The following is a 26021-nucleotide window of genomic DNA, read 5'->3' on the forward strand; positions in this document are numbered from 1 at the left end:
TATATTTGATTAATCACTCAAAATAACACCCAAAAGGCCAAACTGAATAAGATTCGTAATGCTTGAGCGAATAAATTCCAGTTTGCACCCAAAAGATACCATCTATTGATTGTTCCCAGCAACGTATAAGCTAAGCCTCTTAACATAATTTAAACCTAAACTGCCCAAAATGCCATATCAAAGATGCTCTTTATTTATTGAATTTCCCATATTGCCCTTATGTCGATACGTAGCGGATAAGCGAAATGAGGGTTTTCTATTAGAATAATCGTTTTCAATATATATATATATATATATATATATATATATATATATATATATATATATATATATAAGGGTAAAATAGTCATTTAACCAAACTTAACAAATTAAGATTAAAATACGGATGCTAAATGGAAACCTGTCCAAAAGTTTTGCAAGTTGGAAGCTATTTGAAATCCATCCAAAGAAAACTACAAACCACAAGGGCCAATTTTACAGTTTTCTCTCTATATAAAATATAGATGTTACTTAATAGAGCTATCTATGCATCACTTACATACCAAAAAGTTGTTTCAAAGATTGGTTCTTTCTATCAATTAATATATAGCAATCTACCTCATATTGTCCTTTGTCAGTTGTTAATTGAACTTTGCATCTGTACCTGAAAACACAACACAGGTCATACATAAACATAATATGTAAGATAATGCGTGAACAATTTTCTTGCAAACTTGTATTTTTACTTAACAAATAACTCACTGTTCTAGTATTGAAATCTAATAAATCTCCCTCTTTCTAGTATTCAAAACCCTTCTAAAGATTACCTCTAAAAAAAAGCGTACACTCAAATGATTCATGCTACTTGGTTCACGTTATGAAGCATATACAAATCTCAGAAGTTTCTATAAAATTGATTTATGAGTGCTTCACTTTGTAATCTTAATTCATAGTTTTTAGATGAAAAATGCCTTGTTCTTATCCTTGGAGATGATGAATAAGAACAACTTTATGGCTATACATGTGACAAACTTAGTGAACAGGCAAATGAAAGATCTTTATTAAAACCCAATAGCTTTAATTATGTTTCTTGATTAATTTCAAATCTAAACTTAGAGACTTGAGACAGATGACCTAAGACAATAGACATAAAGAACAAGTTCTAACTTTATACATATTCAATTGCAAATAATAAAAGAGTCTCAATATACAACCTAAGTGATTAGTCTCTTCAAGAAGTGGTGATGAATGTCACTCAAAGAACAACTATATATGTTAATGGAAATGTTTACGGGTGAGGGATTCAAGTCTTCAATAGTAATCGTTAAGTAAGAATATTGCTTACTTATTTCGAGGTTGAGAGAATGAGAGAACACACCTGATTCATACTAAAACACCATCAACCAAAGTAAGCGTCATGCCCATATGCTTCTCCAAAATTTCCATCACAGCTTCAGTATATGCAGCTTCTTCTTTATCTTCAGAAGCATCCTCAATCTTCATAAGACCATCATTTCCACCCTCAAGATCTTTCATCTTCATTACACCAAAATATATCCCCTTCATCACATACCCTGAAACTGGCAACTTCAAAAGGGGGATGTAACCATTACTCATGACAGTAGGAACCTCTACACGATTAAACTCAGCTTTTGAAGCTGAGTTTACCCATTCCTTCACCTCAATGAGCTTTTCCCCACTTAAAGAAAGCCTCCCTCTTCTCCCTGAATCAGTAATTGATACCTCTTCCAACATTGGGAGATCCTTAACGATGTCCATCAACATAATATGCCACGCAATCACATCCTCCAGACACTGCAACGAAATTTCAAAATTTCGCCTAAACATACCATGATTTACCAGGTTTTCTTCTTCTCCATCCCCATTTCCACTAAGAGATAATCCATCCTTATCATAAACTGAATGTGGCGACAGAAACATAAACGATTCGATTCTGTTCCCGCACTTAACCTTCCACTTGAACAAACAACGATTCTCAATAGCTCTGTGACCGAAAGATGCCAGTTGGATACACAAGGACTTCACTCCTTTAAACTTGCTCAAAAACGTATAGGCAGATAGAAAAGATACACCAAAAAACGAAGAAACCATGGGCGGAAACGGCCTACTTGCAGCGACGTCATCGACGGTGTTCTTATCGGGAACGTTAGGGTCTATGAAAGGAACAGTGAAAGAAATGGCATCCACTTGAAGTACAATCGAGGAGAAACGCTTGGAAACCAGATAGCAAAAGCCAAGGGTTTTCAAATCGATTAATTTGTTTATGATTTGGAGGATGATTTCGTCTGGTAAGCGACTAAATGGAGACGAAGCATCTGCATCTTCTTTGCGGTATTTCTCTATGTTCTTCATTGTTCAGAATAGTGATCAATGGTTTCGTTCATCGGGATACGGAAACCCTAATCGTCCTCCATATTTTACAATGAGTTGCTAAAACAGATTATATCCATGTCGAGAACTCATTACTTGTTCAGCTCTTTGTACAACAAATACCTGATTTATTATTATTTTGAGTAAATTGCAATTTTCGTCCCTGGTGCATATGAAAGAGACTATTCTAACTTTTTTAATTTCTTATTACAGCATATGAAAGAGACTATTCTAACTTTTTTAATTTCTTATTACAGCATATGAAGACCACATTAACCCTACAGTGACAAACATCCGGTTGTCGATCTCTCTTTTCTAATCGGAAAATAGTCGTTGTCACACCACTCGCAATCTCCTAATTGTGACTCAGCTGAGCCAATACAACTACTTACAATCGTCGGAAAACTTAACCATCTCATCCCTCATCTTTTCGAATTTTGCCGAAAACTCAACCATCCCAACCCTCATCTCTGAGAACATTTAAGTCATGGAACCTCATTCCATCCCAACTCCCACACCCCTCTACCTCTAATGAATCCCACAACTTCCAACACTTCATTAACCACCAGATTGTTATGTAAATAACTTATAAAATAGAGTCAAGATAGTATGTAACACCCAATTTAAGGTGTTTTTCATTTTGACCCTTAGTGTGTAAATACTTTGCAAATTTGGTCCCAAGAGGTGTAAAGTGAAACTTTGAGAGGGGGTGGGGGGTGTGCGTTCGCTGGGCATACTTCTAGTACGTTAGGTGTATGTCGTCCAGGGACAAACCCTAATTTTTAGGGTTTGGACCCTATTTAAGCATCATTATGACCCATGATCCCCTCATTTCTCAACCTCCATTACCCTTTGAGCCTCTTTTCGAAACCCTAACCTATCTAGAGAAGATTTAACCTCTTCGTGTGTAACATCCGAAATCTTGAAGAGGAATCGTTGAGAATAACCCTATTTCTAGGTCAACTCGACGAGTTAGAGGGACCAACTCGTTGTGTTGAAGATGGATGGATCGCGAAGGTTTAACGAACCAACTCAACGACTTGGCAAGCTGGGAAGGAAACCCTAATTTTTAGGGTCTTGCACCCTATTTAAAGTCCTTAAGTCTTTCTTTTGGCCTCCTTATCAGCCTCCATTGTTGTCCAAACCCTAAATCGAGTTGTAGCCTCCATTATCAAGTTTTTGGAGCCTTGGAAGGAAGTTTGGTGCTCATTTTATGCATTGTGAAGGAATTAGAAGATCTTGAAGTTTCTATCTTGGAGAAGGAAGTCTTAGATCCAAAATCACTCCATTTCTTGCCTTCACTTTAAGGTATCAAGTTCATACCTTGACTTATGGATGATTAGATCTCCTTATTTTGGGTTTTGTTGTGTTTTGGCCTCTTTTTGGGGATAATGATGGATTAAAGTCATTTTAGGGGTTGTTCCTTCATATATGAGTTGGTTTTGATACCCTTGAGCTTAAAGGTGCAAACTTTATGAGGATTTTGGTGTCATGTATGCATTAAGTCAATTAGTAAGTCCATCCCAAGCTTAAGAGCTTCATTTAGACATGCATGAACATAAAGTTTGCAACTTTACATGGTTTTCTAGCTCAAGGAAGTCAGATCTATGATTTGGAGTCATGTCCTTGTTGATTAAGTTCTTAATGTATTAACAGGTAGGTTTCCGACAAACTCGACGAGTTTGTTGGATAAACTCGGTGAGTTGGCTCGGTTTTCCCCGATATTTTCATATTGATAGAGGAACTCGGCAAGTTTGTGGTCAATTCAGCGAGTTGACTTGGTTTTCCTGATCTGTTCAGTTGATGGAGAAACTCGACGAGTTGGGTCAACTTGGACCATTGACTTTGACTTTTGATTTATTTATTTGACCAAGTTTGTCCCAAGGGGTGCTTGAAGTAATCTGAATTGTAATAAGGAAAATTATGGGCTTAGGATAAGGCCCATATGGGGTTGGGCCCAATTTGGAAAATTGGGCCATTAGTGGGCCTTTATGGATCTTTTGGTTGTGGGCCTCGGTTTTGGTTGATGTTGGGTTAGGGGTAAAATGGTCATTTTACCCCAAGTATGGATTATAGATTATAGCATGGAACTGTGTTGTTGGTATTGATAGCTCGGGAAGCCGGTAGGGCAGCAACTAAGGATTTTCTTTTGGGGAGCTTCTGCATTCGAGGTGAGTTGCCCTCACTGTATTTGCGGGTCGAAGGCACTAATGTCGACCTATTGGAATTATATCATGTTATGCATGCTATTGTATGGTTATGATCTGTTAGATCGTAACCCTGGTAGATAGGATGTTATTATGATATTATGATATGTTAAATCGGAATCCTGGTAGATAGGATGCTGCTATAATGTTATGATCTGTTAGATCGGTATCCTTGTAGATAGGATGTTGCTATGTTGTTATGATCTGTTAGATCGGTATCAAGGTAGATAGGATGTTGCTATGCTTAGTGATATGTAGATCTGTTTGTTTGGCTATAGACTGTCATATGATTATCTGTTATATGTGCACATGTTTGGTCAGTGGTTGAGGCTTTTCTGCTTTGTGTGTAAGCCAACAGGGCAGGGCATTCCAACCCGATGGTTGAACGGGCCCGAGGGTACTCCATCCTAAGGATGATTGGGCCCATAGTATGTTGGCATTCCAACCCGATGTTTGAGGGCCTAGGGTATTCCAAACCGATGGTTGACTGGACCCATATTATGTTGGCATTCCAACCCGATGGTTGAGGGCCTAGGGTATTCCAACCCGATGGTTGACTGGACCCATAGTATGTTGGCATTCCAACCCGATTGTTGATTGGAACCATAGTATGTTGTTATTTGTTTATGTTTTATGTTTGGGTGTTGGTATTTTGGGGGAACTCACCACGATTTGTGCTTATAGTTTTGGTTTATGGTTCAGGTATTTCAGTGGATCTTGTTTGGGTGAAGGCATGACCGTACACATCCTCACATTTTGGACTTATGATTTCTGGGAAACTCTGATAATGTGAATGCTTTGAAAACTATGTTGAAAGAGATTCTGATTTTTAAATAATGTTTTGTAAACAACGGTTTTTGTAAACACTTCTATAGAAAAATGGTTGTTTTGAAAAGTTTAAATTTTATGAAATTTTATGGATGTTACATCGTGTGCGTTTTAGTGTGTGTTAGTGAACCTTGAGGTAGAAAAAGCTTGAAGAAAGAGATTTGATCAAGGGAGAGCTTGTAGATCCAGATTTCACTCATCATTTTCAGCTTCATTGAGGTATAAATCTTGGAACTTGCTCACTGTGTGCTTAGATCTAGTTACTATGGAGTTTTGTTCACTTTTTATCCCATGAATGAGATCTAGTGGGATTCTTCCACTCCAGAAGTTAGGAGTTGTTTCTCTTGATGTTTCTGAGGTCCTTAGTCCATAAAGTTAGCATTTTGATGGTTGAGGATCAACCATGCACGCGTTTATGTCCATTTGGTGAAAGTAGGATTCTAAATCTAGGGTTTGACTTCATTTGAGCCATGCAAAGGCTCCAAGTTAGTACCTTTATGGATTAAGACGTTCCCCGAGGTTTGGATCTGAAGTTTGAACGTCTGGTTGTAAGCATTAAGTGTTTAATGGATGCGTACGTTGGGCATACACAAGCGTATGTGTTCGAGTCCTTGATCAAGAAAGCCACCCAGTATGTCGGGAGTACTTCTGGTATGCACATTGTACTAGGCCTGATCCTGGGCTTTGTGGTTTGGGCCATATTTAGACTATTATGGTTTTGGGCTTTGTTGGGCCTAAGCCTTTCTGACTTTGGGCCATTTTCAGGATTTGGTCCTTCTTGGATTTAGGCCTATATTAGGCTTTGGGTCTCCTTTAGGAATTGGGCCACTATTGGGCTTTTAGTGCCATTGAGTTTAGGCCTCAATAATTAGGCCAAGTGAGGAAAGGGTAAGATGGTCTTTTACCCGAGTGTTGGACAAATGAACTAGGTACCCGGTTATGGTTTATGGCCTAATTAGTAATTGGGGTTTTATTTGATTGTTTAGCATGGGGATTCTCCGGTTCAGCAGCCCGATCATCTGTTTGACTGACAATAGACGGATGTGAGTTTGCTCATTATACTGTAGGACACTAGGATATGTTATGTGCTTGTAGTCTTTGTGACTTCTTTTGTATGTGTTGTATACCTGTGTGTCTGTTTTCTATATGTATGTGGGGTGAAATAAACTTGGAGGTGAAATAGACCCGGTAAAACCTTGTGATGACATATGAGTTGAAATAGACTCAAGGGTGAAATAGACTCAGAGGTGAAATAGACTTGGTACGGCTTGGGCTGATGCATAAGTTGAAATAGACTTGGGGGTGAATAGACTCGGCACAGCCTTGAGCTGGCGTATATGTATGGTATGTAGTATTTTAGGGAACTCACTAAGCTTCGTTCTTACGGTTTTCAATTTCTATTTCAGGTATTTCTGGATCGAAAAGGAAGGGCTCGGGATGATCGCATCACACACACCATGACTTTTCACTTTTTGACTATGATGTGTTTTGGATGGTTATGAATACATTATGATTTCCCTTTGGTTTTGATAAACACGTTTGGTTGATGTTTTATTTAATATGAAAACAAAAAAAAAAATTGATTTTGAATTTTGAGACGTTATAAGTTGGTATCAGAGCCTTGGTTTGAAGGACTCGAGCATACTCTTGGGTATGTCTGTAAATAGGGCACAAAACCTAAAAATTAGGGTTTTCCCCTACTTAGCGTACACCCTACGTACTCCCACATATGCCCAACATACGTAGGCGAACCCACGTTCCTTAAACGAGCTAGTACGCTAAGCGTACTCATAAAGTACACCCTGCGTACTTGATAGGGACAAAAAAGATAGAAATTTTGCATAAAGGGGGTTAAAAGGGAAACATACCAAATCTCTAATGTTACAGGAGGGTGACGTATCGTTTGGATCTGCTAGAGGAACTCAGTCAGATTCATAACACTTTTCATGTCTCTCAGCTGCGGAAGTGCTTGGTTGATGATTCCACAATGGTCCCATTGGAGGACATTCAGGTAGATGATCACCTAAATTATATAGAGAGACCAATGGTGATCCTTGATAGGAGGACGAAGACTCTATGAACCAATTTGGTGGATTTGGTGATGGTGTAGTGGCAACATCAAAAGGGTTCTAAATGGACGTGGGATCCTGAGTACGAGATGAGGGAGCATTACCCAGAGTTATTTGTGGCAGCGGACGTCGAGGACAAAGTCTAATTCGAGTGCGGAAGAATTGTAGCACCCGATTCAAGGTACTTTTCATTTTGACCCTGAGTGTGTAAATAATTTGCAAATTTGGTCCCAATGGGTGTAAAGTGAAACTTTGAGGGGGACGTGCATACGTTGGGCGTACTTCTAGTACACTGGGCGTACGTCGTCCAAGGACAAAACCTAATTTTTAGGGTTTGGAACCTAATTAAGCATCATTATGACCCATGATCCCCACATTTCTCATCCTCCACTACCCTTTGATCCTCTTTTCGAAACCCTAACCCATTTAGAGAGGATTTGACCTCTTTGTGTGTGTTTTAGGGTGTGTTGGCGAACCTTGAGGTATAAGAAGCTTGAAAAGGGATCTTTGATCAAGGGAGTGCTTGTTGATCCAGATTCCACTCATCATTTTTCTACTTCATTGAGGTATAATGCTTCGAACTTGCACATTGTAGGCTTAGATCTAATTAATATGGAGTTTTGTTCACTTTTAGTCCTATGAATGAGATCTAGTGGGATTCTTCCATTCTAGAAGTTAAGAGTTTCTTCTCTTGATGTTTTTGAAGTCCTTAACCCAAAAAGTTAGCATTTTGATGGTTGAGGATCAACCATGCATGTGTTTGAGTTCATTTGATCCATGCAAAGGCTCCAAGTGTTGGATTAGTGTCTAAGCCCGTAACTATATTTGGTAAGTATTTGACCCAGTTGTGCATGGTCCTTTTGGGTTGCCTTCACCAAAGCAACATGATAGGATGATTTATGAATAAAGAGGTTATTATGATTTATTAATATGTTATATCAATAATATATTAAAGGAGAAATCATATAGTTTAATTAGTATTAGACAAGAATTAATTATGTGGCTAAAAGAGATTAATTAAATAAAGGGGACTGGAACTGTCAATTGTGTGATAGTTGATTTGGGCTGAGAATCCTTTTGGATTTAAGGGGTGGACGAAAATTAGAGTGGGAGCCCATCTAATTTCATCTAATGCCTTTATTTTGGAAGGTTCTTTAGACTGCTTAAGGCCTAAGCTATCCAATTAGGGTTTTGATTGAAACCCTAGCAGCACAAGTATAAATAGACCCCTAAGGCTTCAAAAATCGGCTAACCCTACTTCTAAGAGTACCAGAGCCCGATTCAAGAGCTTCCAACCTCTCTCCAAGATCATCCTCTTGCTTGTGGTGTTTGTAAGCCATTAGAGGAGTGACATTTGTGACTCTAAGCTCCAAGGACAAGAAGATTCAAGCTTTGAACAAGAAGTAATCATCTGGATCTGTTTTGTTATGTCAATTTCGAATTATATACACTAGATCTAGGGTTTGCAAGTCTTGGATGAATTGCATGTACAATAGAGAAACCTAGATCCAAGCATTAGGGTTTGCATGAGCACATATGATGTTCTTTTGGCTCAAACCAATCGGTGGTATCAAAGCATGGTTTGATTTCTATTGTATTTGATGCTTTGTGTTTCATTCTTGCTTGAAAATCGAGATTTTGGGTCTTCTGCCTGGCGGACTCGGCGAGTCCCAATGTAGGCTTGACGAGTAGGATGAACTCGACGAGTCCATAAGGAGACTCGGCGAGTTGGAGCGTCAGACAGAGGGATTTTCGGGATTTCTTGCTGTTTTGCTTAAGGATAATTGCCCAAATCGTTTTTGACTAATAAAATCCGAATTTTATTGTTGTTATATGTTTATCCTTTCCAAAACAAAAGATAATTACCGTTTATTTGAATAATAAATTCCTTATGTGATAATATTTGATTATTTAAATTTTTGATGAATTATCTTGTGAATTAAATTGATTAGCTCAAATTTAGATAATCATTAAATTAAATGTTTAATTCAAAATTATTTGCTATTTGATCCTTTGTGTTTTGAAAAGTTCAAAACTTGTCCTCAAGTTTTGAAATTAAAATTTTTTGATTAAAAGTTTAATTTAAACTATTTAAATTTCAAACCCTAGAATTTTACAAGTTTAAAATTCAACCTTATACTTATAATATTATAAGATTAATATATATATATATATATATATATATATATATATATATATATATATATATAAAACTTAAATGCTAGTCTTACCGTTAGTAGGCCTCATTCACGAAGCTGATCTATAAGGGGGTATAAGGTTATAGCCTATAAAATGGTCGTTTAATTGGTGTCCACTCTCACCCACCGCTTCCTTGATTGGTGGAGGGTCGTTAGCCGAACGGGTAGGATAGGGCAACCATTTCCTCATTAAAAGTATAATGAATTAATAAAGTAACTAAATGTTTTTACAAAATTCTCAATCTTAGTTACTTTAGGCAAAAGTGAATTGATGCAATTCCATGAAATTGCACTTTGTACCCTTGCTAAGACGTTAGTGGAGCGTGTGTGGTTAACCGGCACACTAATTGGGTTCTAAGCAAAGGTGGCAAAGGGTGACTCATTGTTTGTCATAGTTCGATGGAGCGTGCGTGGTTAACCGGCACATCGAATAGGTGACTGTAACAATGTGGGCACCATGTACATTTGCATGGTTATTCACACCCGCTTTGTAATCCTCGACATCCCAATCACAAACTTGAGGGGCATATCAAGATTTAAACATGCCATTGAAAAGTTCAATGAATCTCAAAAGATCTAGGAGCTTTCAATACATTTAAATCTTAATCTCTTTTTCATTTTTCATGGTGGAGAATTAGTGAATTGTCATTCACTTACCTTCAAATTATTTACTTGTTAGATTACGGCATCCCTCTTCTAATTTGTAAATGATGTTATTGGATCCTAGCCCTAATTTCTCATTTGGGTGTTTAATTGGGGATTCATTTCTAATCTAACTTTGTTCTTTTTCCTTTTCAGATGTCGAACGTCAACAAAATGCTTCCGGATCAAATTCCTCCAGCTCGTTCTCACTCATGAACTTGTGTGGGAGAGTGCTCTTTGACGGGTCCAACTTCAATGACTGGATCCACAACATGCGAATGGTCACTCGTTACGAGGACAAAGAGTATGTCCTCAATGAGAAGCTAAAGGAAATCAACGTCAACATTGCCTCTGCTGAATATATCGCGGCCTTTGAGGCCCATGAGCGTGATGCTACAAAGGTCCATTGCATCATGCTAGCAACTATGACTGCAGAACTCCAGAAGTCCTATGAGGACATGTATCCCTATGAAATCCATCAAGACTTGCTGGACCGGTACCACCAGAGCACTAGGCAAGAAAGGTACGAGATCATCACTTCGATGATCACTACCAAAATGGGTAATGGAGAGTCCCTTAACGCTCATCTGCAAAAGATGCAGAGATATGTTGATTGCCTACTAAAGTTGAATGTTAACTTTGATGAAGAGTTGGAAATTGACATCATCCTTCACTCCTTGCCTCCATGCTACAACCAGTTCCGCATGACCTACCACATGAATAAGGAAGAGGTCACCTTGAGCAAGCTTCAAGGCTTGCTAAGGACTGCCGAGAGCAATCTCAAAGATAAGTCTGTTGCATCAACTCCTACTCCCGCTGCCGCCCCAGTCCTGGCAATTGGGCAAAGGAAGGGTAAGAAAAGGAAGGCTCCCTCAAAGAGCCACCACAAAGGAAAGTCCCAAGATGGTACCTCTTCCAGTAGACCTAAAGTTGGTTCTGCTAAACCCAACTTAAACCCCAAAGAGGCAGAGTGCCACCACTGCCACAAGATAAGGAATTGGAAACGAAGCTGCCCAAAATATCTGCAAGCAATCAAGGATGGGAAGATCAAGCCATCCTACGCATGTATTTACACTATTAAATCTAACGATTCATCACATGTCATTTCTTGGGTACTTGATACAGAATGTGGTTTTCACATTTGTTCTGATTTGCGGGGCCTAAGAAGAGATAGGGATGTGGAGCATGGGAAGATAAATTTGATCATGGGGAACAAAAGATCGTCACCTGTCACCAAGATCGGAGTTTACTCTTTAATGCTCAATATTGGATTAGGATTAAATTTAAATAATTGTTGCTATTTTCCAGATATGGCAAGAAACATCATTTGATTTCAAGGTTTATATAGACAAGGTTTTAGATATTCATTTGATAATGAAAAGGGTTTCTATTAATACTTATCTTAATGGTGTCTTTTATTTTGAAGCATTGCCTTGTTATGGAATATATGAAACTGTGATGGTTGTAAATAACTTAGGAAATGATGTGTTATATATTGACTCATCCAATGGTTTGGATAAAGCATGCTTGTGGCATTGTCATCTTGGATATGTCAACAAGAAACGCATAGCCCAACTCCAAAGGATGGAGTGTTGGAGTCATTCGACCTTAGGGATGATGACGTGTGCGAGTCTTGTTTACTTGGAAAGATGAACAAGTCACCCTTTACTGGAACTTGTGAAAGGGGTGAGGGTTTATTGGATCTCATACACACCGATGTGTGTGGGCCCTTTAGATCCACCACAAGGGATGCGAGCCGCTTCTATGTGACTTTCACCGATGATTATAGAAGATATGGGTAAATCTACTTAATCAATCACAAGTCAGAAACCTTTGAAAAGTTCAAAGAGTTTAAACAAGAAGTGAATAATCAATTGGGCAGGAAAATCAAGATGCTTCGATCCGATCAAGGAGGAGAGTACCTAAGTCTTGAATTCCACGACTACCTCAAGGAATGTGGAATCCTTTCGTAATTGACGCTACCTAGGACACCACAGTTGAATGGTGTGGCTAAGAGGCGTAATCGAACCTTGCTAGACATGGTTCGTTCCATGATGAGTCATGCTTCTCTACCTATCTCATTTTTGGGGTATGCCTTAGAGACTGTCGCCCATATCCGTAACTTAGTCCCTACGAAGAAGGCTGCCAAAACACCTCTCGAGATGTGGACAGGGAAACCTCCCTCATTAGCACATATCAAGGTTTGGGGTTGAGAGGCTTTCGTAAGACGAGAGAATCACGACAAGCTCGAACCTTGTAGTGAGTGGTGTATTTTCATCGGCTACCCACAGAAGTCCTTTGGATATCTCTTCTATAGACTGAGTGACAATGTTGTCTTCGTTGCAAGGAGAGGGGTTTTCCGTGAGCAATAACTCATAAGCCAAGGGGACAGTGGGAGGCAAATCGATCTTTAAGAGATTCAAGAGTCAAGTGATGAAGGAACCTCCAACGTTGCCGCTCAACCCAAGGAGGAAACTCCGGTTGAACCGATTGACGAGTCCTTACCTCTAAGACGTTCCAAAAGAGTTAGGGTTCAACCCCGGTTTTATGTTTTTCATATTACTACAGAAGGGGATACGTTCATTAGTGATAGTACACTAGTGAATTTGGACGAACCTAACAGCTATAAGGAAACCATGGCAGGCCCGAAGTCTGCAAAGTGGAAAGAGTCAACGAACAGCGAGATTCAATCCATGTATGACAACCAAGTTTGGAATTTGGTTGACAATGTAACAGGTCATAAGACGGTCAGGTGCAAATGGATCTTCAAGAAGAAGACCAACATGGATGGGAATGTGCACAACTATAAGGTGCGATTGATTGCAAAGGGTTTCACTCAAACTCCCGGAGTTGACTATGATGAAACCTTCTCACCAGTTGCGAAGATAAAGTCTATTGGGGTAATGTTGGCCATTGCTGCATTTCATGACTATGAAATATGGTAGATGGATTTCAAAACCACTTTCCTTAATGTAAGGTTGGTTGAGGATGTTTACATGGCTCAGCCAGAGGGTTTTGTCAATGCGAAGCATCCCGATAGTGTGTGCAAGCTTGAGAAGTCCATTTATGGACTGAAACAAGCGTCTTGCAGATGGAATCTTTATTTTGACGAGAAAGTCAAAGAGTTTGGTTTTCTACGAAGTGAGGATGAATCATGTGTATATGTCAAATCTAGTGGGATTATAGTAAGCTTCCTCATATTATATGTCGATGACATACTACTCATAGGAAATTATATCCCGACGTTGCATGAAGTCAAGTCCTGGCTCGGGAAGTGCTTCGTTATGAAGGACCTCGGAGAGGCTGCCTATATTTTGGAAATAAGGATAATGAGAAAAATAAGTAAAGGCTAATAGGACTTAGTCAGAATACTTATTTGGACAAGGTACTAAGACATTTTAGTATGGGGAACTCAAAGAAGGGAGAGTTACCTGTTGGGATTAAAACCCTAATTGAGATTTGATGAACAAGATGCAGAAAATAAGAACAAACACAAATATGAAGATTATGTCGAATGATCACTCGATTTATTCAAATATGAGGAATAAATTACACTTTCAGCATAGACTAAAGAATCTAACACTACATAAGAAACCTTACGTGGCGGCTACATTTTGCCTCACTCTTAACCCTAATTGGGAATAATACATGACTATTTATAGGGAAAAGACAAGTCTTGGGCTTTTAACCTAGAATTCATCAAAGGGGCCCATTGCCATCATCCATGGAGTGCTTTGAAACCCTACAATCTCCCCCTCAAAGTATGGAATGGATAACAATGCTTTAACTTCCAAAACAAGCATCTAGCAAATAAAAAGATCTGCAACGAGGAATATATGAAGCAATCCACGAATCTTGATTCTTCAATAGTCTTCAAACACGGGATCTAGGATATATAAATTAAGCACTGAAGTAATGTCTTTAAACTTCATTTTCGAATGTAATCCCAAAGAATCTTCATGAAAACCAAACCCACCATAAAAACCCATTTCAGAACAAAGAGACAGAATCACTTCTTGTCTTTGAAGAGCTCCCCCTCCAAGTCACAATGATCTTCAAATAAGCTAATGATATAAGCCATCAAAAAATATCATGTAACAACCCAAACTTTAAGATTCGTAACGCCACTTGATCGAGAAAATACAAGAAGTCGGAGATATAACAAGTCCTTAGCAGAGCTCAATGAAAAACTTCCGCTGTAAAGGATACTTCTCTGTAAAAGCTTTAGCAGAGCTCGATGAAGAACTTCCGCTGTAAAAGCTACCTTCATAATTCTACCACAAGCTTTATCAAAAATCTTCAACTTTGAAAAGTCACAAATCCAATTTCGAATGGCCATACCAAATTCTCCCCCGATTTATAATCAAAAACATGATTATAAAGCCTTCAAATGGTCATGAGAATGATCTTGAATGGATAAAAATTACTATGCTCCCCCGCGATAAAATGATATATATAATGAAGTATAAAATCCAAAAAAAGTCGTGAAAAATTTGACGATATCACGAAAAATGACTTTCTGAACCGCCAAGACTTGATGGAATCCTTATTTTTCTGTTCATGAAAAAATATGTGCATTAAAGAATTCAAAACTGTTCACTAGCCCTCAAATTTGTAAACTTTTCGAAAAACGGGCTGAAACTGTCACATTGCTGAAGTTCCGGGACTAAAAAGGTAATTCTGCATCAAATGCCCCTTCATTTGTAACAGATTCTAGAAATGGTCCATAATCGCCAAGCCATGAAAAATACAGGGACCGGAATTCATAAATCGTAGGTGTTGCAGGGACAAAAAAAAACGTTAAGTCATCTTCCCCAATTTAACCCTAATTTAAAGAATACGACTGGAAGGGGACTCATACGAGTGTTCACAAACGAAACCACAGATACGATTCCAATCAACTCCTTGTAGACTTTCGTTCCGAGAACACAGATACCAAAGTGAATCTGAGCCATTCGCAGTGCCAATTTCAAGTCGTTTCGCTTTTAGCAGAAACATCGAATGTGAGAGGTTTGCTCCGATTCCGATGGAATGAATCAAGGAAACACCGATTCCTTGACCTTTTGCTCTGAATCAAATCGATAACAAACCCAATTCGAATGCATGTCGACGAGCGTTATGAGTGTGAGCCCGTAAAAAACGAGATTCATTCGTTCATAGTTCACCCCAAATCACAGTCAATTTTGACTTTTTAGCATTGACCACCAAAATCATCTTTTTCCAATCATTTGAACACTCCGATTCACTCACTCTGGGCAACATGATTCAAATTGATTTTGCAATTTCAGTATAGATTGAAGTTCCAGTCAAATGACATCCTTCCGACTGCCAATTTATTCATTACCCTATTGTTCCAAAAACATTCACTTATCGATTCTTCTTCAGCTATTCATCATCAGTTCTCAAAATAACAATCCCTAATTAACATTGAATGGCAAATCTAGACCCAGTTTTACAATCAATCATACAAATACCAACAGATGATTCCAAGAACATTTTATCTAATTGATTTGAAGACCAAAACAAAACTCGAGAACAACGTCGATTGAGACAAACAAAATCGATTTGAAGACCAAAACTCAAATAGAAATCGAGAATTGTAAGATATAGCAAAACAAAAGAGTATTCAATCGCCATAAAATTAAACCCAAAAAAAACTTTTGATTTGTTAGATTTTGTGATTTCAATCGGCAATATAGGAACAATGAACAATGAACGAAATATGTGGGCTATTTGAGTGAAACTAATGAATAGTAAACAACAATGATGGGCTCATGACCAACATGTCATCGGATGAATGAATATAGATTAAAAACAGTTAGGCTAAATCAATGGAATAGATCTGTTATTGTAAAATTTTGATTATGAATCGAACAACTGGACAGATCCAATCAAAAAAATACAAACAGAATATGAATGAGAATAAATTACCCAGATGAACAGTAGAAGAACATGAGTGTTTATGAACAGTTGCTTGAACAAGAACATTGATTCCAAAAAGCCAAAAACCAATAATCTTCAATAAGTTGTGCAGAAAATCATCAAACCAAGAACCGATACTTCAAAAATCAATAGATCTTCAAAGACCCGCTCTGATACCATTTGTTGAGATTAAAACCCTAATTGAGATTTGATGAACAAGATGCGGAAAATAAGAACAAACACAAATATGAAGATTATGTCGAATGATCACTCGATTTATTCAAATATGAGGAATAAATTACACTTTCAGCATAGACTAAAGAATCTAACACTACATAAGAAACCTTACGTGGCGGCTACATTTTGCCTCACTCTTAACCCTAATTGGGAATAATACATGACTATTTATAGGGAAAAGACAAGTCTTGGGCTTTTAACCTAGAATTCATCAAAGGGGCCCATTGCCATCATCCATGGAGTGCTTTGAAACCCTACATTACCAATCCAAAGTAATGCCAAGTTGAGTAAGACTCAAAGCCTGAGTACCGAAGTCGAGATAGCAGAAATAAGCCGAGTACCATACACTTCCGTAGTTGGCTCGATTATGTTTGGTATGACTTGTACTTGCCCTGATGTGGCCTTCGCCTTGAGCATGGTCAACAGATATCAGGGGAACCCTGGCAAATCACATTGGACCTCATTCAAGAATATTCTTAAGTACCTTCGGAGGACCAATGAATGGTTTCTAGTCCTCGGTGGGAGTCATGACTTAAGGGTGCGGGGGTATAGTGACGCCAATTTTCAGACCGACAGGGACAACTACCGTTCGCAGTCGAGCTGGGTCTTTACCCTTAATGGAGGAGTAGTGACTTGGAAAAGTTCCAAGCAGGAGACCGTAGCTGATTCAACGTGCGAATCAGAGTACAGTGTAGCAAGCGAAGTGTCAAAAGAGGCAATATGGTTGAAGAACTTCATTAGAGACCTTGGAGTTGTGCTGGCCATACAGGAGCCTATGGAAGTTTTCTGTGATAATGATGGAGCGGTTCCCTTGACAAAGGAACCGAGGGATCATGGTAGATCTTGACATATCGACAGTAAATATCACTTTATTCGACATCGGGTGGAAGAAGGACTCCTCATAGTGAAGAGGGTATCATCGGAGGATAACCCAACAGATCCGCTTATGAAGGGACTGAGTAGGTTTAAGCACTTGCAGCACGCTAGGAGCATTGGGCTGAAGGACGATATTAATTTAGATTAGATAGTTTAGAAACGTGTAATAGATAAATTGTAATTAACATTCAATGATTAAATAAATGGGTATTATTTATGAGTAAAGTTACTGTCTTATGTTAATTATTTACCTATTGTTTCATTTTGCATGTTTTCACTTCCTGAATAATAAGATTATTCGAATAGTCCACAGTCATTCATATGTTGGAAGTAGGTATGAATGAAGATTGTCATGAATTGGTGTGTAGATTGTCTAAAGTGTATTAGACATAGCAAAAGTTTGCTACAACGTTCATGAGTGCTTATGAACTTGATTTGAGCATTGGAATAAACCCACGCTTGCTGGAATCACTTCATGGAATTTATCACGAGTGATCGCAAGACGATAATATCATATGGTCTTAAAACCTATATATATATATATATATATATATATATATATATATATATATATATATATGGTTTGTTGTTTACTAATTGGTTGTGCATTGATAATGAGTAAACGCATCAGTAACTTGATGTTATAAAACACATTATTGTGTATGATTTGATTAGTGGATAGTAAATTCATATAAGTCGAAGTTTATATGTTCGTTTTATCCTAAGAGGGTAAAAGCGATATCAGGGCCCCTCGATGATTTGGTTTGACTTATGTGTCGAGCCCGGTCAGGACTGAATTGATGTGTTCAATTAAGTTCTATGTCAAACAAATCTGAGATTGAGAAACAAACCGCTGGACAATAAGTATAACTATGTTCCATGTAATTGTCCGCATGATATCTAGAACAGAGGACTATACGATCCCTTATCTAAAGGATAGGTTACTGATAATATCAGAGTTCGATAGCGTCTTTGAGAGCTACGATTTCTAACCGAATTGTATTTGCATTTGTAATTACTAGACTTATCCAAGTGGAAGACTGTTGGATTAGTGTCTAAGCCCGTAACTATATTTGGTAAGTATTTGACCCGGTTGTGCATGGTCCTTTTGGGTTGCCTTCACCAAAGCAACATGATAGGATTATTTATGAATAAAGAGGTTATTATGATTTATTAATATGTTATATAAATAATATATTAAAGGAGAAATCATATAGTTTAATTAATATTAGACAAGAATTAATTAAAAATTAATTTTGTAGCTAAAAGAGATTAATTAAATAAAGGGGACTGGAACTGTCAATTGTGTGATAGTTGATTTGGGCTGAGAATCCTTTTGGATTTAAGGGGTGGATGAAAATTAGAGTGAGAGCCCATCTAATTTCGTCTAAGGCCTTTATTCTGGAAGGTTCTTTGGACTGCTTAAGGCCTAAGCTATCCAATTTGGGTTTTGACTGAAACCCTAGCAGCACAAGTATAAATAGACCCCTAAGGCTTCAGAAATCGGCTAACCCTACTTCTAAGAGTACCAGAGCCGACTTCAAGAGCTTCTAACCTCTCTCCAAGATCATCCTCTTGCTTGTGGTGTTTGTAAGCCATTAGAGGAGTGACATTTGTGACTCTAAGCTCCAAGGACAAGAAGATTCAAGTTTTGAACAAGAGGTAATCATCTGGATCTGTTTTGTTATGTCAATTTCGAATTATATAAACTAGATCTAGGGTTTGCAAGTCTTGGATGAATTGCATGTACAATAGAGAAACCTAGATCCAAGCATTAGGGTTTGCATGAGCACATAGGATGTTCTTTTGGCTCAAACCCATCTCCAAGTTAGTACCTTTATGGATTAAGACGCTTCCCAAGGCTTAGATCTGAAATTTGGACGTCTGGTTGTAAATATTAAGTGCTTAATGGGTGTGTACGTTGGGCGTACGCATTCGAGTCCCCGATCAGGCAAACCACCCAGTACGTCGGGCGTACTTCTGGTATGCGCAATGTACTAGGCCTGGTCATGGGCTTTGTAGTTTGGCTATATTTGGACTATTAGGGTTTTGGGCTTTATTGGGCCACTAGCCTTTCTAACTTTGGGCCATTGTTAGGTTTTGGGCCTCCATATTGGGCTTTCGGTGTTCTTTAGGAATTAGGCTACTATTGGGCTTTTAGTGCCATTGAGTTTGGGCCTCAGTAATTGGGCCAAGTGATGAAAGGGTAAAATGGTCTTTTACCATGGGTGTTGGACAAATGAACTAGATTCTCGGTTATGGTTTATGGCCCAATTATTAATTGGGGTTTTATTTGATTGGTTAGTATGGGGATTCTCCTGTTCAGCATCCCGATCATTTGTTTGACCGACAACAGATCGATGTAAGTTTGTTCACTATATTGTAGGATACTAGGATATGTTATGTGCTTTTAGTCTTTGTGACTCCTTTTGTATATGTTGTATGCATGTGTGCTTGTTTGCTATATGTATGTGTGGGTGAAATAGACTCGGTAAAGCCTTGTGCTGACATATGAGTTGAAATAGACTCGGGAGTGAAATAAACCCGAGTGTGAAATAGACCCGGAACAACCTTGAGTTGGCGTATATGTATGGTATGTGGTATTTTGGGGAACTCACTAAGCTTTATGCTTACAGTTTTTAGTTATGTTTAAGGTACTTCCAGATCGAAGGGGAAGAGCTCGGGATGATCACATCATACACACCATGATTTTCACTTTTTGACTCTGATGTGTTTTGGATGATTATGAATACATTACGATTTACCTTTGGTTTTGATAAACATGTTTGGTCGATGTTTATTTAATATGAAAAGAAAAGGTTTTGGTTTTGAATTCTGGGGCGTTACTTAGTGAATAGTCAACAGTGCTACAAAATGGAAGACATCAAAGCCACTTATTTTATCTCAACTATTTTGAACAATAATATTCATTAACATCAACCCACTTATTTTATATCAACTATTTTGAACAATAATATTCATTGACATCAACCCACAATCCTCATTAATAAAATTAAATATAATTATCTATTTAGTATTATTTTTAACAATTGTTATGATTGATTAATTAAAATCTTTTACTTATGCAATTATTTTCTAATTTCATTATTGATGTTTATTTAAAATACAATTTATTTGTAGCTAATGTTATGTAATTTATAGTTTGATGTTATTATCATTTAAAATTATTGTTCATTACCTTTAAACCACTTATTATTCTTAATAATTTAAATAATACCTTTAAGAAACGCTTAATATTATTATTCAAATATGAAACATATACTAAATAATAAAGTGATAAGATTGACAATTTGCATTTCAAAAGAAACTTGCATGGATAATATCATATATCCATAATTTTTATAATTTGATTTTATTATTTATAACTGTTATTCGTTAATTTTAAAACAACTTATTATTATTAATAAGTGAAAGAATAATTTTAAAAAACACTTATTATTATACTTAAAATGTTAAACATATACTAAAATATAAAATGATAAGATAGACAATTTTCATTTTAAAAGAGACTTACATAGATAATATGGATAATATGACATATCCATGATTTTTAAATAATTATTTCTTTGAAGCAACACAAACATACAAACATATATACAATATTTAATTAAATATTATCGATATCATATTCCATAACATATGATCGATAACATGAATCTAATCTAATTTACATTAAAATTTCAACCACAACATACAATGTTTGTCTTAAAAGAATACTTAAACCAATAAAAAAAGAATTAGTATATAACAAACTTACAAATTAAAAATTTAACATAATAACATGGCTCGAAAAATGGTCAAAATCCCTCAAACCAACACAAAAACTTGTAGACTTGTTTTCTTTGTGAATTTTGTATGTGATTGGTATTTGTGTGTCTATGCAAAGAGATTGACCTTTCATAGTATAATATGATCAGAAATATTATGATTTTTATAAAAATAGAAAAAAGATAATAAGCTATTTACAAATGTGAAGATAATACATTATTTGAAACATGGACGGACGCAGGATTTCATAGTAGGGTGTTATAGGAAAGTCAGGGGTTGCATGATAGTAGAAAAAAAATTTCAAAAAAAATTGCACTTGAAAGAGTTAGGAGTTGCATGTGCCACTACGTGCCCTATACTAAAACCGCCCCTAATTCGAAACGTTAATTTTAGTTCATTTTCCATTTTTTTAAGACAATGAGCAATATCCATCACACCACACACACCAAAAGTGGTGTCATTCATATTTATTATTTTCATTTTCATTTTTTATTAAAAAGAATATTCTTTTAATTAATTTAAATATAAAAAAGAATGAGAGAAAAAGAAAGAAAATTAGATGTAGTAATCAAACCATATTTCACCACATTGCCTTGTAAGGCGAGAAGAGGTTTTGTGACATGCATATTAATGGCCTAGATAAGCCATCCAAAACACTCCTACTTTTGATGCCGGGAATAAGGGAAAATGACTTGTAAAACACATGTTTCTGAGCTAGGCATTAATGTTGATGTAATAGTCTAGGTTAACCTTCGTAACTCATTTTGAAATAATAAGAATGTATTATTTGAGTATTATGTGTTTTTTGCTTAATTGTGTGGCTTAAATGTATTAAGAATAAAACTAAACGTAATAATAAACTGGTAGATAAAACCGATATCGATACGTAAGGACGTAGTGGTCGTTGCAAGGTTTCCGAAAATATAAACAATGCCGAAATCCGAGTTACAATGAAGGAGTTAGGACCTGTCGACGTTTCGCGACAGAATTAGTGGGACACTGTATGACATAAATAGTGAGTTTATGATAGAGCGATATTTAGCCTTAGTGATCTAAACGAAAGTCGTAGAATAAGTTAAACCGAGAGCGTGCATAAAAAGAATGTCTAAATCTGACTTCGTATGAGGAAGTTATGATTTTTCGAAGTTTCGACTTAGCGGTATGCAACCCAAAGTTCGAATATGAGATCGAGTGATTTCTAGCCGAAAAAATCTAAAAGAGAATCGAAGATCTCATCGATAGTAATGCAACAGTAAAAAGACAGACGAAAACTGACATCAGATGAAGGAGTTATGAATTTCTAACGAAGTTTTCCTGTCTCGGCCTACTAAAAATAATATAATAAAAGTTAAAGCCAAAATTAGCCGACGGAGTCTAAACGAGAGTTGTAGAGCATAATCTCACCTACGCGTGGATATTAAGAACGTCGAAAACGTAGCTCATATGCGAAAGATATGAATATATGAAGTTCGGGGCACGAATTTCCACCTATGTTAGAGCTCACGACGTGAGCACAGTGTTCACGACGTGAGCAGGTGATGGACGTCTTCCAGGGCAAGTGGCCTGATGATGAACGCAATGACATATTCAAGCTCACGACGTGAGCATAGAAATTCAGCCCCCTTTAAATAGAAGTCGATTCCAGCCAAATTGGTTGCTCAATTTCTATCCTCTCACTCCATATTACCTCGATTTACGTGCAAGTTATACCCCCGAAGCCCCCGTATCATCCCGAGACCCAAAGCAAGTCCCGAAGCCTCAAAGATCCCGAGAAATAGAGTTCCCGAGCTGAAACTCTGCCCGCGAGAAGCCCGGTTTTCAAGGAAGCATCCCGGTTTCATCGAAGAATACAAGTTTAAGAGCAGTTGTGTTGTCCAAGCATCATCTTATCAAGTGAGTGCATAGTCCCTTTCGCATACATGATTTTAATACAAGTATTGATGAATATATATATATATATATATATATATATATACATATATATATATACATATATATATATATATATATATATATATATATATATATATATATATAAGTGTGTAGTTGCTTTATGATAATACACATATATGAATTATACTCTATGAAATACATGCTAACTGACTATCTAAGTATTAATTGAATATGTTATACAAGTTTTAAGTTGTATATAAACAAGTATATTTTATCTAAATATATGCTGGGTAGAACATGGGTAGATAGTGATGTGTGATGAAATAAAAATGATGAGAGGCCTCGATGTTGTTGTTAATCTAGTCATCTAGCGGAGTATGGATGATGACCACGGACTCTTTCTAGACTGTCCAGTGGAACGCTGGCAGGTTCATAACCTGTAGGTGTTGTGAACGATGTGTTCACCAGTGTACTGTATCCCCCTCATGGTTGCCTTTAGGACATCTATTGTTGAGGAAACCCCTTTACAGTAATGTCCATCCCGATGAAAATCCCATATTAGGTCCCTGGTAATAGAAGTTGTTTTAGAGACGTAAAGTGAGGATAACGGGAATGGGTAATCGGGTTATTGTTGGTTGGTGAAATTAAATATAATTATTTATTGTGGGTTGAAAACCCTATATGCTCACCAGGATCCCAAGCCTGACCCACTCAGTTTTATTTGTATTATAGGTAGTGGCGCGAGAGCATAAGATGGATGAATCATCAAGTTATTTTGTTTATAGGCTAGTAGTTGTATATAATTGTTGTAAGACTTATAATGTGCCGTTTATTCTTTTGGTCTATATCGGAACATGACATCCCGAGTTTTGTTATATATGAAAATACATTTCTTTAAGGAATGCTTTGATAAATTTTGTTTATCATATTTTGTTTTGGGAAGAAATTCCGCAACTCTTTTAATCAAAGGATTACTCTGAAAATTATTTTAAAAGCATAAGTTAAATCGGTCTTTTCTGGCCGTGATTTTGGGGATGTCACATGACTTACCAGGGTAATCATCTGTTTCGCTTTGTTTACATTTAGACAACTTCTTTTTCTGTACACATTTGATTTAATTTGTTAAATGTGTTCATATAGCACCATTGTCACCGGCTATCTTAGGTAACTATAGTAACATATGAACACATTTAACAAGTTAAATGGTCAAATGTGTACAAAAAACATAAATTGCCTAAATGTGAACAAAACAAAAAATTAATTACCCTTATAAGTCACTTTTCCCACTTCTAATAGCGATTTATTTTTCATATTTGTTGTTATTATTTTTCAAACATAAATTGCCTAAATGTGTTCGTTTGGATGATCGGTTCCATCCGATCCGATTAACTAAATCCAATTTCGATCTTCAAAATATGGATCCAAATAGTACAAATTAAATTCAAATATGATCCGATCCAATTACAAATCGGTTTTTATAATTTGGTTTTCAAAAACCAAAAACAAATTACTTAGTTGTGATTGAAAATTTATTAACAACTATTCGGTTCTTATTTTATAAATCAAAATCAATCTGAAATCCAAAATTATAATACGGTTTTGATGAAAGTCAATCAAAAACCCGAATATCCGAACCAAATAGTCTTATCCAAATTGACTGACAATTTAGTTTCATCCAAATAATTTAAATGTTTAAAATTATTAGAACTTTTTTATACTTTTTAATTAGAAGTTTATACACTTTTTAATTTTTTAATATAATGTTCTAAACAAGTACTTAACGAAAGTATTTTAAAATGTTTTATAAAGTTATTAAATTGTCATACAAAATCTAGGAAACGCTTTGAAAATGTTGTAGAATAAAGTTTAGAAAATGTTGTATGAAATTTATAAAAAAAAATTGTATGAAAATATAAAAAAGAAAATTAAAACTCGTAAGAAAAATTGTAAACATTTGGAAAATATTTGGTTTAAAAAGCACTTGTATAAAAACTATATAAAAGTATAAAAATAGTTAAAAAAAATATATAATTAAAGTTTAAAACATTGTATTAGAAAAACTATAGGAAAAAAATATCATAAAAAATTATAAAAAGTCTTAAGAAATTTGTAAAAAAAAATGTTCACATTTCATCAACTTTTTTTTTTTTGTACCTATTTGACCATTTAACTTGTTAAAAATGTTCACATTTAAGCAAATTTTTTGTACTTATTTAACAATTTAACTTGTTATTCACATATTTGTTGGAATAGTGTCTAAGGCTACAACTATATTAGGCAAGTATTTGACCCGGTTGTGCATGGTCCTTTTGGGTTACCTTCACCATAACAACTTGACATGATGATTTATAATGAGAGAGAAGGAATATTATTAATATATTATAAGAATAATATAAGGAATAATAATAATATTGTTATTTGATTAATATAATTCATAGATTAATTAGGAATTAATTTGGTGACTTAAGGAGATTAATTGAATAAAGGAGCATAAACTGTCAAATGTGTGATAGTTATACTTTGGGCTATAAATCCCTTATGGATAAAGGGTGGCCGATAGGCCTTGAAATCGTCCAAAGGCTTATCATGAAGGGATTAGGATTGCTTAGGGCCTAAGTTATCCAATTAGGGTTTAAAGGTGAAACCCTAGGAGCCTAACTAGTATAAATAGACCCTAGGGGTCAAGAGAAATCGACACTTGTGCTTTGGAAAGAAACCGTGGCCGATTTGATCCCCTCTCCTCTCTCCTAAATCATATTCTTGCTAGTTGGTGTTTGTAAGCCATTAGAGGAGTGACAATTGTGACTCTAAAGCCTCAAGGACAAGAAGATCAAGCAAGTGATTCAAGGTAAACTTCTAATCTCTGATTTCATATTGTTATTATACTCTATTAGCCATTAGAAGTCTTGGATTCAATGTATGTTCAATTAGAGAAACCTAGATCCAAGCATTAGGGTTTTGTATGTGCACATAGGAATGTTCATATGGCT

The 26021-nt window shown here is 36.4% G+C and overlaps 1 protein-coding gene across 1 annotated transcript; it reads right to left on the bottom strand.

The window, feature by feature from the left end:
• Nucleotides 1–349: 349 nt before the first annotated feature.
• Nucleotides 350–2463, bottom strand: LOC111883530 (F-box protein AUF2). Its single transcript, XM_023879854.3, has 2 exons — nucleotides 1358–2463; nucleotides 350–643 (listed from the first exon to the last, which is right to left on the bottom strand). The coding sequence occupies exon 1, from the start codon at nucleotides 2350–2352 to the stop codon at nucleotides 1363–1365; it is 990 nt and encodes a 329-aa protein (XP_023735622.1). The 5' UTR covers nucleotides 2353–2463; the 3' UTR covers nucleotides 350–643; nucleotides 1358–1362.
• Nucleotides 2464–26021: the final 23558 nt, after the last annotated feature.

The sequence above is a fragment of the Lactuca sativa genome, chromosome 3 (assembly GCF_002870075.4).
Source record: "Lactuca sativa cultivar Salinas chromosome 3, Lsat_Salinas_v11, whole genome shotgun sequence".
Classification (NCBI taxonomy): domain Eukaryota; kingdom Viridiplantae; phylum Streptophyta; class Magnoliopsida; order Asterales; family Asteraceae; genus Lactuca; species Lactuca sativa.